The 16,739-nt window shown below is 34.6% G+C and overlaps 1 protein-coding gene across 1 annotated transcript in view; it reads right to left on the bottom strand.

The window, feature by feature from the left end:
• Positions 1 to 16,739, bottom strand: part of sgcz (sarcoglycan zeta) — a 218,742-nt gene that overhangs the window by 60,837 nt on the left and 141,166 nt on the right. Inside the window, exon 5 of the mRNA XM_077205055.1 lies at positions 1,981 to 2,103. Coding sequence (XP_077061170.1) covers positions 1,981 to 2,103 — 123 coding nt within the window. The remainder of the gene's footprint in view (positions 1 to 1,980; positions 2,104 to 16,739) is intronic.

Here is a 16,739-nt window from a genome sequence, read left to right as displayed (position 1 = left end):
TCTTTTTCTCTCTCTCTCTCTCTCTCTCTCTCTCTCTCTCTCTCTCTCTCTCTCTCTCTCTCTCTCTCTCTCTCTCTCTCTCTCTCTCTCTCTCACTATTTCTCTCCCTTGATCCCTCTCTCTACCCATGTCTTTCTGTGAAAAGAGTTAATGGACTGATCTGCTCAATTACTGAGCATGTGCCCTCTTTGTCCCTGACCTCTTGCTATTCCACTTGACCTCCCAGCATGCACTCACAGACAGAAATAGAAGAAAGAAAAAATAAGAGTAAGAGAAAGAGCGGCCTGCATGAGTGAAATATATTTGAATGTAAGGGCAGTTTACTAGTACATAAAGTGTGCAAATATTTAAATCTTGAAAAAAATTGGCTCAAAAAATGGATGGTGTATAAAAAGCTGTATTACATTTAAATGTTTTGTTATTAAATGTTAATTGTATTTTCTAATAACTAAAAATAAAATATTAAGTGCTGAAAAATTACACACCAGCTGAAGTCTTTCAATCTGATTGACTCTTTCTGTAAGTTACATCATTACACCAGTAAGTAAGAGAGTGAGTCACTGCTTTTCACACTGCGCTTAACCCTGGGCTATCGTTGCTTTGAAATCTGCTTTTATCCCCGGGCAAAGGAACGTTTTACGCTTGTAATTAACTCTTTTCCCGCCATTGACGGAACTTTCCGTCATTTATGAGACACTGCTTCTCCACCATTGACAGAAAATTCCGGCTTTCCTTGTTTTGTACTGTTAAATAGTAGGGGGCATGTAACATCTTCTGAAATAGTACCAAAATAGTTATCTGTTTTAGTATTATTTCAGGCAAAGAAGAAACAGAAACAAGCAATATCATATGTAATCATATGCATATGTAAAAAATTATTTTCTCAGCTTTTGCTCAGAATGTTGATTTTTATTTTATTTTATAAAACGCACCACATTCAGGAGTTGATGAATAAAAGAATGCATGAAGCTAGAATAAAACTTTTATTTTTTTAGGCAGATGCTCTTTTCTTTCTTTTGATATACTGCATGTTCAGATATTCATGCAACAAAAAAAATCTGGCAGCCATGAATTGTTTGTTAAAATTATCAAAAAAGATAAGAAAGATTCATTCTAACCTTTATAGTCCTTTCAGAAAATATTTTGATAGTACATTCAGCAAAAGAGCATTTATGTAAACAGTTTGCATGCTGCATTCGTCCAGTCAGTGACACTGGCACTGCAAATATGCCAATAAGGATGTGTGTTAACCCAGAGTTTGGGAGTGCACAGAGTGAAACGTTATCTTACGAATACCCAGGATTAATTGTTATATCCGGGTAAATTATGAGTAATAGGATTCAGATTTCAGGATTCAGTTTACCCATGGTTTAGAATAACCCAGGGTTAACTATTTCAAGTGTTAAAAGCCACACTGAATCATTATTTCAAGTGATTTGTTAAAAATACTGATTAATTCAGGAACTAAATAATGTGCACTCCACATGTGAACAGTCCATTTTTAATCAGATTGAAAAGTTAGTAAGATTCAAGTGTTAACATACTTAAATTCTCCTCTTGATTAGATTATTTTTAGGTCTACAATTCGATCAAAATTGAATTCCGATCGAGCATAATTGGATAAACTTTACATGAAGACTTTTCAATCCGATTGTACAATCAATCAATTATTTGGCCTCATTCAAACATAGCAACTGTTAATTTTATTGAACTGTTGTATGAAAGCAATATCGCACATTTGACACATCTCTCCCTATCACACACATGACTCTGATGCAATGGTCAAAGGTTACTTAAATTAAAAGAATTAAATGCATAGCAATCAGTTAATCATTTTATTGTTGACGGACAGGTAAAATAAAGAGGCTGTGACATATCAAAAACAGAAATGGGCATCTATCATCTGAAAGCACGTTGCCATAATGCTGGATCATGGGTGAATGTTGGATGCATATGTGAGTGTGTATGTGTATGTGATACCTGTGACCCTCAGTTTATCTGTGCCAATACTGATCTCCTCTTCATCAGCAGAGAAGAGAACTCTCTCGCCATCACTGCTTCTCACCTCGAACCGCTGACACTGGGCTTCTACCATCTCTGAGCCTGCAGAAAAAGAAAAGAAAGAATAAGGCCTTGAGAAACAAGAACATAACTTTTGCGGCCCACATTAACCTCATTCAATCAGGAAAGGTCTTCTTGTACTAGACATAGAGTATTAAAAAAATATCCAAGATGGTGGATGACGATGATGATAATTATTTTATTGTATTTTTTTATCCAGCGCTATAAACGTAAATAAATACAAGTTTAATTTAAGTTAAATTTCAATTCCAGTTATTATGCTGCTTTAGAAAACAGCTCCAAATGTTGACAATGACAAAAAGGCAACTCACTATGTTTCTAAACAGAGTTAATATTAGAACAGCTTCTCATTGTTTCCAGGGTGTTTAAAGACTTACTACAGTGTCAAATTATAGATGTATGTGTACAATACACTTACAGTAATTAATACAAGTCTCTTGAGTAAACATCTGTCCTAAAAATAAAATTACTAATCTTTCAGTCCATTTGCCTGATGAAGTCCTTGATCACAAGACCCCAAAATATGTTATGAAACACATTTTATTCTGGCCAAGTTGTATGCAGCAAAAGAATTTAGCAAATAAAATGGCATGTATGAAAAGAACCTTTCCACATGTTCTCACTCAACTGTAATTAGTCATAATTTGTTGTGAAAAAGACACACAAAAAAAAATCCTATTAACGGCCCATGGAAAGCGTCTCAAACATGACATTATCCAGAGACAACAACCAACAACCTCAAATCTTGTGGGAGAAAAAAAAATGTATGGAATATTTTTTTGTAAGTGATATCAACATAAAGAAACACAAACTATGTATTATAGTGGAAATATGTATATGGAATATGGAAAGCCAGTAATGATTTGTTTTGCAATTTCTTTCTACTAGTAATAATCCTATAGTAAGCATATGCAACAAGGACACCTTCAAATACAGTGTAACCAGAAAGCCTTTCTTTAAACCCTGATGCATGATTATGACTTAGAGAAAGAGCTGAATTTGTATTTGTCTCATGCAGGGGGCTGATGTGAAACTGATATTGACTTTATTCACCAAAAATGACTTGGTCCAAAAACAACAGTGTCACTGAAATCTCGGCATCTTTAAGTGCACTGCCCCAAACACACAGTGCAATGGCTTCACTGACTATATTATTCAACTCAGCCATCATATCTTCCATGACCTCGGTGACTTTGGAGAGCAAACTTGGCTTTGTTTGCTTGCCTGCATTGTGTGTGCGTGACAGAAAGTAAACTTCTCTTTTTTTTCCTAAAGCCTACTCTCGCCTTTCTATTGTCTTTCTAGCTCTTCATGCATTCATTGCCTGTCCTCTTACTTTTTTCAGTATTTGTACTTAACAGACATCCTGCCCTTTCTCCAAGCGCCCTATGGCAAATAAAGCAGTCCATTAAAGCCTAAAATAATGCAAATTTGGGGATTTAATTTGGCCAATTTTTCCAACATGCCTTCCTTTATATTTACCAGTTTACACCTTATTGGATAGTACATTAGAGAGATACAATGTTTTGATAAATGGGACAACGAGTGTCTCAGAACTTCAACCAGCTAATTGTCCTCAACATCTACACAATCAATCTATTGATCTAATAATCTGTTTGAATTTCTCTCATTTTATCAAAAATGTGATCTGTCCGCAGACTAAGCCTCAGTACTTCACATTCACATTAAATTAATTATTAACCTTGAGATTAACAAGTAAATATGAAACATTTCTACAATTTTCTTTGAGAAGAAACTATATTAAATATACCTGGTTGCACAGCAGTGTCCCCACTTTCACATATTTATAAAAAATAAAAAAATAAAAATGCACAATTAGTATGCTTTCATCCTAATGGTTGTCTTTTCATGTTTAAAGGTGCACTATGTAACTTTTTGTTTTTTGTTGTTGTTCGAATGAACACAATTTAGAACATGTGTCAATATATAATCAATCCTTCTTCCAAAACATGTTTTTGTCTTACCCTGATTCACTATGGTAAGCATGTTATAAGTGCGAAAGTGACACGTGATGGCCAAGTATGGTAATCCATACTTGGAATTTGACCTCTGCATTTAACCCATCCAAGTAAGTGCACACACATTAGGAGCAGAGTAGTGAGTAGTGAACACACACACACACTGCAATCGTGGATACACACACCCGGAGAAGCGGGCAGCCTTGAGTGGCGCCCGGGGAGCGATTGAGGGTTAGGTGCCTTGCTCAAAGACACCTCAGTCATATTCCTGCCAGTACTGGAATCGAACCAGCAACCTTTGGGTCACCAGTCAAACTCCACCAAATTATTTTTAATGTTCCACCACCAGTCCAACTGTATATTTTAGACAGAGCGGGATGCTTTTCACACAAAACTGAGCACTTACTCACTCGTCTATGCGTCTCGTCATAATCATAAATAAAGAAAAGTTGCTCCGGCTACTTTGACAGGCGTATGGTGGGAGTGACAAAGGTTAGTTGTCGCAACGAGTGAGAAATGTAGACAAAGAGCAGCTAAATTTCAAACCCTTGGGGAATACCTTGTTTTAAACAGAACAGAGGAGAGTCTGCTGGCAAAATGAGAACACGTCACAGCTCGTATTAAAACTAGAATCAACATTGACTTTGCTTTTGGGAGATGTTGAAAACAGGGATTTTAAATGTTGTAAAAAGGACACAGAGATGACATTTTTATTACTCAACAGGTTAGGTATTTTCTTGAACAGATAAATTGTCATATGTAACTCTCCAGCAGAGTTAATGGTAAAGCATTATGTACTGTGAAAGTTAATTGCATTGTGGTTGTTGTAGTGCAGTGCTGGAATTTATGTTAAAGGAAGTACCGTGTCAATTAATGGGTATATACAGTAATGTCTTCAGCTAGTAAGCTTGAGATCCTTTCAATCTAAAATGGTTATGTCTCTTAAGTCTAGTAATGAATGTTTTATGAGCAGTAAAACAACCATATTCATCCGCAAAGTCACTCAGAGACAAAAATAAAGTTCTTCCGCAAAATGCATGCAGTTTTGTTCATTAAAGTTAAATTACTGTTTGCCTTTTGTTCAGTTCAATTAATTAAAATGAGCTTAAGTAACATGATTTTTTTACATTTTGCACAAATTCAGTTGTGTTCAATCCAACTAATATATTTAAAACTGAAGTTTCCTCAATTAATTTGTGTTAAAACTACATTCATGAATATTTTTTGTTGACAACTAACTGGGCAGTGGATCTGTAGTTCCCAGCATTCTTTTCAAGGGACTGCATTAGGAGAGTCATTTGAGGGATTAAGTGTTATTTTATGTCTTTTCAGTAAAGGGACAGATGCTGGTAGTTTATGTTAGTGTTTAATGTTCAGTTATGTTGGACATTTAGAGTAGTTTCTGTAGACTAGTGTTTTTTTTTTTTTTTTATTCATTTCCCTCTCTTGCTCTTCTCCACTGTTTCTATATTCTGCTTTTAGGTTCACAATCATTGTACAACTTGACTGTCAATCATAGTTGTGATGACACGACACTCGATCAATCCGCTGGTGTGCTAACTGGATAAAAGTCCCTGTTTGTCTGCTTGAGCCATATCAGCGTCAGACTTCACTCAACTCTGTTCTTGCAGTCAAGCATTGCCTCATAGTCCGCTATGAATGTCTTTTAATGTGTTTGCTATGTGATCTTGAATTTCAAAATATCTTTGGGTTCGTACTTTGGTTACTGACATGTATAGCACTAGTTACTATTCACTCTGCTTATTCAGCATTAGCAATTAAGTCTTGTGCCAAGTGCATCCTGAGTGTGTGTAGATGTGTAGATGAGAATATTTGTTCTTGATTAGCCAAAGTTACGAACACAGTGTTTGTCTTGCCACTTGATCATGTTTGAGTTGTTAATTAACTAAATCTGCATTTACTACTTGTTTAGCTTAATACACATTGCTGCTTTATAACCATTTTCTAATTTCGTGGATTGGTGTTCTTAAAGCAATTTTCAAAAATCTACAGGAAGTATGTCCATTGTTAGTTAGGGTAAGAGTGGTCGCCACTTTTTTAGTTTTTTTGGTTTTAGTTAGCATAGTTTATGCAATGTGTTATATACGCTGATGACTTAAGTTATGTTTCTAATTTTTTTTTTTTTTTGGATAGTTAGTTTAGAGGGTTTGGGTTATTAGTTATGGGAATTGTTTGGTTTTGATATTTTCTTTTTTTCTTTGGTTTTGACTTTCATTTTTATATTTTATTTGTTTTGTAACTTGTTCACACTGCATTTTTCTAGTAAATTGTACCCAGTACTACCTGTTATAACATTGCATTGGTTGTTTCTGTTTATTGAACATTCAATTATATCTCACTAAAATGTTACGCAACAATAGCAGTAAATACAGTAATGTTTTTTTTTTGTTTTTTTTTTTATGGTTGCCATTATGAAGAAGAGTAGCACTTTAGGCTGTGGGCACTCAGTGATCAATATTAATGTCAGTACTGAAACAAGTCTTTTCTTATTTGTTCATTGTATACATTGTGTATAATTATGAACAAAACTGCTTGTTTGAACGTAAGAAAATAAAGTATCAGTAAATTAATTTAAAAAAAAAATAAGTTGGACTAACATACAACATTTGTTTGACTAATGTAGTAAGTTAAACATACTAGAGTAAATTTATTTTCAACCTAATGCTGTTCTTTTGAATTTTCTATTATAACATATCAAACAATGTTAATCTTAATTTTTTCAGAGACCGAAAGGAACAAATGTAGAGCTCATCTTTAGATCTTGAAGTATTTTTTTAATTCACAGATATATACTAATAATACTAATAATAATAATAATAATAATAATAATAATAATAATAATAATAATAATAATAATAATAATAATAATAATAATAATAATAATATTAATAATAATAATAATAATAATAATAATAATAATAATAATAATAATAATAATAATAATAATAATAATAATAATAATAATAATAATACATTTTATTTGTAATGCGCTTTTCTTAAACCCAAAGCACTACAGTAAAATAAACAGAAACTTCAAGGGCAATAAAACAAGTAATTAAAGAAAAGCAGCCTTAAATAAATGTGCCTTAATCAACATTTTAAAGTGTCCCAACGTTGGTGCATTTCTGATGGTAAGAGGAAAAACATTCAATAGCTTGGGGGCTTTGTATGAAAAGGCTCTTTCCCCCATGGTCTTGAGCTTACATTGAAGGCTGATGTAGTAAAAGAGAGTTAGCAGAACGGAGAGAACGTGATGGAGTATAAGAGCTAATGAGATCACAAAGATACTCTGGTGCAGTCCCATATAGATTATTGTACTGCCTTGTTCTCTGGCCCTCCAGCTAAATATCTGTGCAGGCTTCAGTACATCGAAAATAAAGTCTCAGTAAATTAATAAAAATAAATAATAAGTTGAACTAACATAAAAAATTTGTTTGACTAATGTAGTAAGTTAAACATACTAGAGTAAATTTATTTATAATGCTGTTCTTTTGAATTTCTAAGCTCAAGTGTGCTGTAATCTCAAGACCATGGGGGAAAGAGCCTTTTCTACAAATTATTTACAACATTTTGTATGTTAAAATAAGAATTTTATAATCAACTCTCGCACTTATGGGAAGCCAATGCAACTGTGAAAGCACCGGTGTAATGTGTTCACAAGGAGAAGTACGAGTGAGCACACGGGCAGCAGAATTATGAATGTACTGTAGCCTGCTCAGAGATTTAGCTGGAGGGCCAGAGAACAAGGCAGTACAATAATATAACCTATAGTTGTAATGAAGGCATATGGGAAGCCAGTGCAACTTTAAAAGCACCGGTGTAATGTATTCACGAGGAGAAGTATGAGTGAACACATGGGTGGCAGCATTTTGAATGTACTGTAGCCTGCTCAGAGATTTAGCTGGAAGGCCAGAGAACAAGGCATTACAATAATCTAACCTAGTTGTAATGAAGGCATGTATAAGCCTTTCTGTGTCTGCAAAAGATAGAAAAGGTCTGAGTCGAGTAACGTTTCTCAAATGGTAAAAAGCAGTTTTAGAGATGTGTTTTATATGTGCTTTAAATGTTAACTGTGGATTAAAAATTACACCGAGATTCCGCACATGTGAAGTGGGAATTACCATGCTAGAGTCAACAATCAAACTAATCTGCTCGGCCTTACGAGTAGCCGCCACTGTACCAATCTGCATCAATTCCGTTTTCGAGCCGTTCAGCTTCAGGAAGTTATTCTGCATCCATATACTGATCTCTGCTAGACAACTATGCAAAGCTATTAATATGCAATGGACACCAGGACTAGTGGTGATGTAAATCTGCGTATCATCCGCGTAGCAGTGATACCCAAGACCACATTTCCTGATGATCTGCCCAAGTGGAAGCATGTCAATTTTAAATAAAATTGGACCCGACACTGAACCCTGAGGAACTCCCTCGAACAGGCACGGTATCAGATTTGTAATTACCCAAGCTTACAAACTGGGCATGATTATGTTACATATATATATATATATATATATATATATATATATATATATATATATATATATATATATATATATATATATATATATAAGCACGCTGTTCATTAATTAATTGATTATCATTCTTTTATTTTATAATTAGCAAGATATGTTGCATATCGTTTAAAGTTTTAGATCATTTGTTATCTTTTGAGGGAAAAAGGGAAATAAAAAAAGTTGAATCTACATGAATTATGTGAGATAGTGATTAAAAACGTGCCTTAGGATAAGGAAAGGCTAATTTTGATTATGCTGATGAGACCAAGATAAGTGAATGCTAATAAAGTGTTAATTTATACTTGTATTTGATTAATCCTCTCTTGACAATATCACTGCACAGCAGTGGCCAGAGATGTGCTTATAGATCCACTATAGAGCATGATCATCTTCAGAAAAGATGTGACAGCATCATACCACAGGATAATGAAGGGACAGATGTGTCTTTATTTTGTCCTTCATTCAGTAAAAAAGAGCTCTGATACTTAACATTTTGATTTGTGAGTTTGCGGAGCATCAGAAAGCCCAATATGTTTCTGTATCCACCAGAAGAAAAAAAAAAAGTGTAAATTATTTTAAAACAAATACTGATTTAACATGGCCAAAATGAATAAGCAAGCAATGATTCTATATGTGGAAATTTGATTAAATGGATAATTGCACATGGTTGCAGATATAAAACAATAATACGTCTTAAAAGTGGCACAAAGTTAAATATCTCTAATACCAAACATTAACATCTTACAATTACGATAAAATTAAAGTTTCGGTGGTAAAAACATACACATTAAATGAAAAAATATTGATTAGACGAGTGGATGGGGTCTAATTTACCTGTGGAACCACGACTATGCGTTCTTGGAGATAAATCAGTGTTACCCAATATAGCAAAAAATGCATTTACCCTTATTAAGAATGATATATCTTACCTCACTCGTATACAAATTCATACGATATCTGCTCAATCATACGTATTTTACAAGTTGCCCAATTCGTGTGAATTCATACGAATGACCTACCCCTGACCCGCCCCTAAACCTACCCATCACTGGGGTTTAGACAATCGTACAAATTCGTACAAGCGAAGTCATACAAATCTGTACGAATTAGGAATTAGGAAGTACGAATCATAAAATATATACGAATTGGTCGTGAGATAGCATTGGTTGCATCACAGCTGCCAGTATGATTTTACGCAACTGGAAATGCCCTAAAACCCCAGATCTAAAAGATTGGACTGATTGAAATTGCTGCATAAGATCATGTTGGGGAGACTGAAAAAAAAAAAGGATAATTTTGGTAGCATATACAATTGGAGTGAATGACTACTGCTTAACAACTGTTTAATTCCCATGTGCTTTTGTTTTGATTGTATTCCACAGATTGTGACTAGTGGCTGAATATGTAATTGCAAAGGTGATTACTGAATACTTTGATTATATAAAACACAATTATATATTAAAAAAAAACTAAATATTAATTACATTTGGTTATTCATGATTAAGCCATGTTGTTCACAACAAGTTGTTACCTCAGATTTATTCGCATAATTCAAGAGCTCAAGGTTTGAGTGCTTGATTACTTTAGTGATTCTCAGTGAATGTACATGTAAGGATTAAACACTCAATATTTACACAAGGACATCCTCACTTTCATAAAGCCATCCAGACTGCACCACCTCTTGGATCCTTCCACTTATCCAGGTGGTTTAAATGAGAAATGATATGCAACGGATATTAATGGCCTGCTCTTGAATATTAATTGAAATTGATGTACCACTCATTTGAGGTTGGAGGAAATGGAAGCTTACATAGGAGTAAAATGGCAAGAATATATGACCTTGCTGTGGAAAATTAGATGGTGTTAAAATGAAAAGATGCTTGTTGCATTTTTTTTTAAACTGGCATTTTCTAAATTTGTCAGTTAAAAAAATACTTCAAGGAAAGCCTTGAAAGGTCTTGGGTGACCAGTCAAGGCCTTCCGTGGCATAGGATGGAAAAATTAACAGTAAAACCATAAACATAATTTTATAATATAATATAATATAGGATAATATAATTCAATTTAATATAATAAAAATAATGTATCATAGAGCAATGTTTCCACAGTTTCCACAGTATAAATTAAGTGTTTCTACATGGAAATATAAAGCTACCTTTTTTATTTTAGGGAGTCCCTTCACAAAGTTAATCATCAAATTTGGGGGTCCATGGCATAAAATAAGTTTAAAGACCCCTGTTTTACAATTTTCTCTATAGCCAAATATTAATGGGCTGTAAATCACGGGCTGCTTCATTATCATTCCAGTTATAGCAATTGGCAGTAGCCGGACTTGGATGAGGGTGAACATATGTCCAGAATGCAGTTAATATAAAACATGGAGGTTCTGATCTAAATTAATTTGACCATATAAACAATCTCAGCTGATGCAAAGCAATGACATGTCCACATCCATTCTATTTTAAAAAACAAACAAACAAAAACATAGGGGCTCTTAACAAACAACAGCAAAACAAAAATCCTTTAATCTTTCGAAGGTTTCAAGAGAAATAGCTTGCAGAGAACTGGTGCACAAAATAAAAGCAAAACAGAAAAGAAGAAAAAAAAAAGTAAGAAAGATAAATTATTTATCTGAACCGGATAACCCGCATCAATAAAAAGAAGAAATAAGTGCATTTTGAGCACCTGCATTAATCAGTGGGTGTGTGTACATGTGTCTGGGTGTGGTTTGTGAACAGTGTAAAGACATAAATAATCAAAGCTGTTGTCATAATCAGCCAACACAGCCCTGAAGACTGATGCGTGTATTTGTACGCATTAATCTCCATATGTCCTTTAGGTCCTCTCACTCTCTCTCTCTCTCTCTCTCTCTCTCTCTCTCTCTCTCTCTCTCTCTCTCTCTCTCTCTCTCTCTCTCTCTCTCTCTCTCTATGGAGGGTTTAAGCTCACTACCTCTAAGCGGCAATGTGGCATTGCAAATGATGATATTCATTTAAAACTAGCAATTTATTCTTGCTAAATTACACAACATAAAACAGCACATTAAATTTCTAAATGTTCCTCTACATGCATGCACACTTTTCCAATGTATTCTTATCGTGATTAATTACTTGGAACTAATCATTCAAATCACTGGATTTTTGGTGCCACGAAACTTATAATTGGTGATTGAAGCACTTTGAGGTGGCTGTTTTGAAACTTCCAGGTAGATCTCCATTTAAATTGGATCTCTTATGCCCTGCAGTGGATGCAATGGAATACAAACTTTTGAAATAATATTATGTTGAACTCTTCTTGACTGACTGAAATCTAAATGCATACTGTACATACATAACTTGATCTAGAATAGATTTTGTCCTTAAATTTAACAGCCGAAATTCGCCAAGCAAATCACTGTTATTGTAAATGCCCCTTTTAATGTCATGTGAAGCAATAAATAACAATTTAGCAAACCAATGGATCATTTTTGGCTGGTTAGCTTGATCTTGTTAGCCCTTGATGATATGCTTTCATGAAAAATTTAGTCAGTCTGTTGAATTCAGTCTGCATAGAATGTCAATGGAGTAACCATTTTAAATGCATAATCAAACAGAAAGTAGTTACAAAAATTGAGCATTTTAATGTATTTATAACAATGCCTAATTGAACATGAACTGGCTAGCAGTGTGCTAAACAATCCCACAAAAAACACTTTAGGATTTATGTTGGTTGTAAAAATGCTTGTCAATTTTACAGAAAAAAAACAAACAAAAACTAGCTAACTAAAAATGCTACAGACCTGTTAATTGGTTAGCTGTAAGTTATCTTACCATATATGCTTGGTGATTTTATGTTGTTTAGTTAATGTTTATTGCATTATGTTATGTGTAATGGGCAGGCCACTTACGATAAACTCTGATTTCATTATGTGGGTTTCATATTTTACCAACTGTATTTTTATCATCCACCTTTTTTGCGCTCAAAAAGTATTCTCGTCATTTGATAAATTTAAGATTGAGTCACTGTAGTCACTTGGATTATTTTAACGATGTCTTTAATAACTTTTCAGGGCCTGCAATTTCAATCCCTGAAGAAGCCTATGGAGGAGTGATCCAGCTCTCAGATTTCATCAAAAATATCTTAATTCGTGTTCCGAAAATGAACGAAGGTCTTACGGGGTTGGAACAACATGAGGGTGAGTAAATACTGCCAGAATTTTCATTTTTGGATGAACTATCCCTTTAAGGAAAAAAACCGGTTTTGGTAGTTTAATTAAGCTTAGTATATTAACATCATATCATTTAATGAACTACATGGTTATATAAGTATACAATATGAAAGCACCATTATGCCATACCATAAAAAAAATTAGTTGCTGGTAGTTTACCGTAAATTTATCAGTGGGTTTCTGATGAAACTGGCATGTTAAGCTAACAATCTTAAGCTTAATTTCACAATCTATAACTTTTGTTGTATATATATCTTATAAAGCATAATTGACAATACATGAATGGTCATAACAGTTCAGATGACATGTCAGCAAGTGATGAGGCACTAAATAGAAGAGAACATTTTTTCAGCCAATGGAAAATCAATTTCATGGGTGGGCTGAATTTATTAAGACAGCGAATTGCCTTTAAAATGGATGGAAATGCTAACTGACAACGTTTTGGAAAGAATGTGTAGTCAGAAGACTGGCAGTGCCCCTGTGCCACACCTGAGTCCCCAACGTCACACGTGCCTTCTTGTTGTCCTTGTCCGCCCCCCCCCAGAGCATCTCTTACTCATGTCCTTTCTGTCAACCAATGCTAATGAAATCATCTCCCACTCTCTCAAAGCAGAGAAGCCATTCATTATGCACTCTACACTTCTAAAAATGAAAAGTCAATAAGACAAAAAGCAGATGCTGTGTTCTCTCAATGTCCTCTCAGTTCTTTGGCCTCTGGAGGAGGTGTTCAGTGGAGAAAGGAGCACACAGCTGGAGTCGTGCGTGAGAACAGCCCATGCACGGATTATTTCCCTGTCCCCCAATTTCAATCATCTGAGCAGGGACCTCGTGGCAAACAGCGGGATGCCTCAGGTTAGCGGAGAAGGGTGGAGGGATGGAGAGAGAGTATGAAAACAAGATCTGACAGCAAGAGCTTGATACTGCATTTCATCACCAGCTCACTTCCAGCACACAGCGAATCAACTCCTCCAACTAAATCCTGCCACACAATAATTTAGAAAGGCAATACGTTGCTGCAAGAAGGTCATGAACAGCATTACTTCACACCACCATTTTCCAGAAACACAATTGAGGGTCACAAGGTGAGGATATTATCGTTTTTGAAAAAGTATCTTATGCTCACCAGGACTGCATATATACACTCACCTAAAGGATTATTAGGAACACCTGTTCAATTTCTCATTAATGCAATTATCTAATCAACCAATCACATGGCAGTTGCTTCAATGCATTTAGGGGTGTGGTTCTGGCAAAGACAATCTCCTGAACTCCAAACTGAATGTCAGAATGGGAAAGAAAGGTGATTTAAGCAATTTTGAGAGTAGCATGGTTGTTGGTGCCAGACGGGCCGGTCTGAGTATTTCACAATCTGCTCAGTTACTGGGATTTTCACACACAATCATTTCTAGGGTTTACAAAGAATGGTGTGGAAAGGGAAACACATCCAGTATGCGGCAGTCCTGTGGGCGAAAATGCCTTGTTGATGCTAGAGGTCAGAGGAGAATGGGTCGACTGATTCAAGCTGATAGAAGAGCAACTTTGACTGAAATAACCACTCGTTACAACCCAGGTATGCAGCAAAGCATTTGTGAAGCCACAACACGCACAACCTTGAGTATATATATATATATATATATATATATATATATATATATATATATATATATAACATTATTACAATTTAAAACAGCTGTTTTGTATTTCAATATATATTAAAATGTAATTTATTTCTGTGAGCTGAATTATTGAAAGCTGCATGATTGCTGCACACAGTCTTCAGTGTCACACAATCCTTCGCATATCACTCCAATATGTTTTCTTTTTTTGCTCAAGAAAAAAATATCATTATCACAGTTTACACAACATGGCTGTCTATCTATCTATCTATCTATCTATCTATCTATCTATCTATCTATCTATCTATCTATCTATCTATCTATCTATCTATCTATCTATCTATCTATCTATCTATTTATTTATAACAATGTCTTAGTCATATACTGTATGCATCTGTGTGTATGTCTATTATAAATAAAATGGAAAATAAATAAATAGTAATTTAAACAGTGTATGTATTGTGTTGTACTGTGTGATTTCTAACAATTACTATATGGAATAAAATGTCAGATTACTTTATCTTTCTAAGGTGAATTGCATAGTTAGTGTAACTTAAATACACGGAATAAAAAAAAAAATATATATATATATATATATATATATATATAGACATATATGATAATAGTTTTAAACATGTAATAATTATTTATTTTTGTATAATGGATTTTCATCCAACTCTGGGTCTGGCAAATGGGTAATACAATAGTCTATAGTCATTTAAACAATAAAGGTTCTGATGAAAGTTTAATAAGTTTCCAAGACAGCTTTAATCTGAGCTTCATATAACAAAAAGGAGGGGGGGGGGAACTGTTATTGGTTGCTTTACATGTCAGTCAGATGTCCTCTTGGGTGGTTGGTTCTTGGCCAATGAAAGCTGCAATGGAGTCCAGACCTTCTGCCATCAGTCTGAAGTGTGAGACTAGTTGGGTTTCGACTGGTTTGAGAACCTGGGCCTAAAGCCACAAAGACCATGACGGACTACAGCTCTCAGATATTTAAGCGACTCCCTTATGAACAGAGGATGAAGTCATGATCGCAGTGCTCCTGCTTCATGCTCACCACAACGCAACTGTGCATCAATCACCTGAACTTATGGGCCATATTATAAAAACAGAGACCTCTGGACTCTTGGGCCAAGCTATCAGAGGACAGCCCAGCTCTCTGGCTCTCAGCACCCCTATACAATTTCTGTTTGAAGATTAATGTACTTGCAGCGAGTGAGTTCAGGAACGAGAGAACAAGGAGAGAATGGAAACAAACAGGAGTGCAGGAGAGAGAGGTGATACGGTATAACTTTGCTGCCTGTTTGGGAGCTAATCCCTGCAATGAAATTCCCTAAATGTTCAGACAATGTCGAGAGAGCCTGAAGGCAACGGCTCTGCAGAGCGGGTAATGTCAAAGAGAGGATATAGAGGGGACATTGGCGAGAGCGCTATATGACTCTCACTATGCTGTCTGCAGAAGCACTATAGTATACTTAACTAATAAAGAGACTTAATAAAAATAGAAAATCACTATGAGGGCAACTTTATAAAAATATATGGCAAATATTACATATATGGGTGATTTTTATCGCTTTTTAATTTGCATTGGTTAATTTATGGTCCTGCTGTGTACATAATAAAGCTCCACTGGACACAAATAGCCTGAGATTTAGTTTAAAACCGTTGCATTCATCACAAAAAGCCAGAAAAGGCTTGCTGTGTTTTTGCTAGGAAAGCAGATCTATATACTATATTTAGAATCAGATTATTTAATTTCTAAAGGCATATCTGGTCATTAATGCAGCACGTTCCAGCTGCAAAGACCAGTATATGTTGTTTTTTATATCCCAGCAGTGAACGAATGAGGAACGCTAAATGGGAAACCGGGAGTGACGTGATTACAGAAACACAAAAAAAAGAGTAATTAAATTAATTAGGTTAAATCAGTAAATCAAATGAAATTATATATATATATATATATATATATATATATATATATATATATATATATATATATATATATATATATATATATATATATATATATATATATATATATATATATATATATATAAAGTAAATATTATGAACCAAGGTGGGAAAACACTTAATTTCCCAATTCATTAAATTCTACTTCCTTTCATTACAATTCAAATTTGTTTTTAACTTCCAAAGACGAGGCCAATTAAACTCAAATTCCAACTCATGAACTAAGGAAATTATTCAATTCTGAATTTTGCCTAACCCTACCAAACCATGCAGCACTAAAGCCATGTTCACACTAGACATGAGCATGCATGAGCATGCACAATTTCTTCCACTTAAAAGTAAT

This window comes from Siphateles boraxobius, unplaced genomic scaffold, assembly GCF_051911475.1.
Source record: "Siphateles boraxobius isolate OS27281-9 unplaced genomic scaffold, OSU_SipBor_1 53, whole genome shotgun sequence".
NCBI lineage: Eukaryota > Metazoa > Chordata > Actinopteri > Cypriniformes > Leuciscidae > Siphateles > Siphateles boraxobius.
This window is presented reverse-complemented; position numbering and strand designations above follow the sequence as displayed.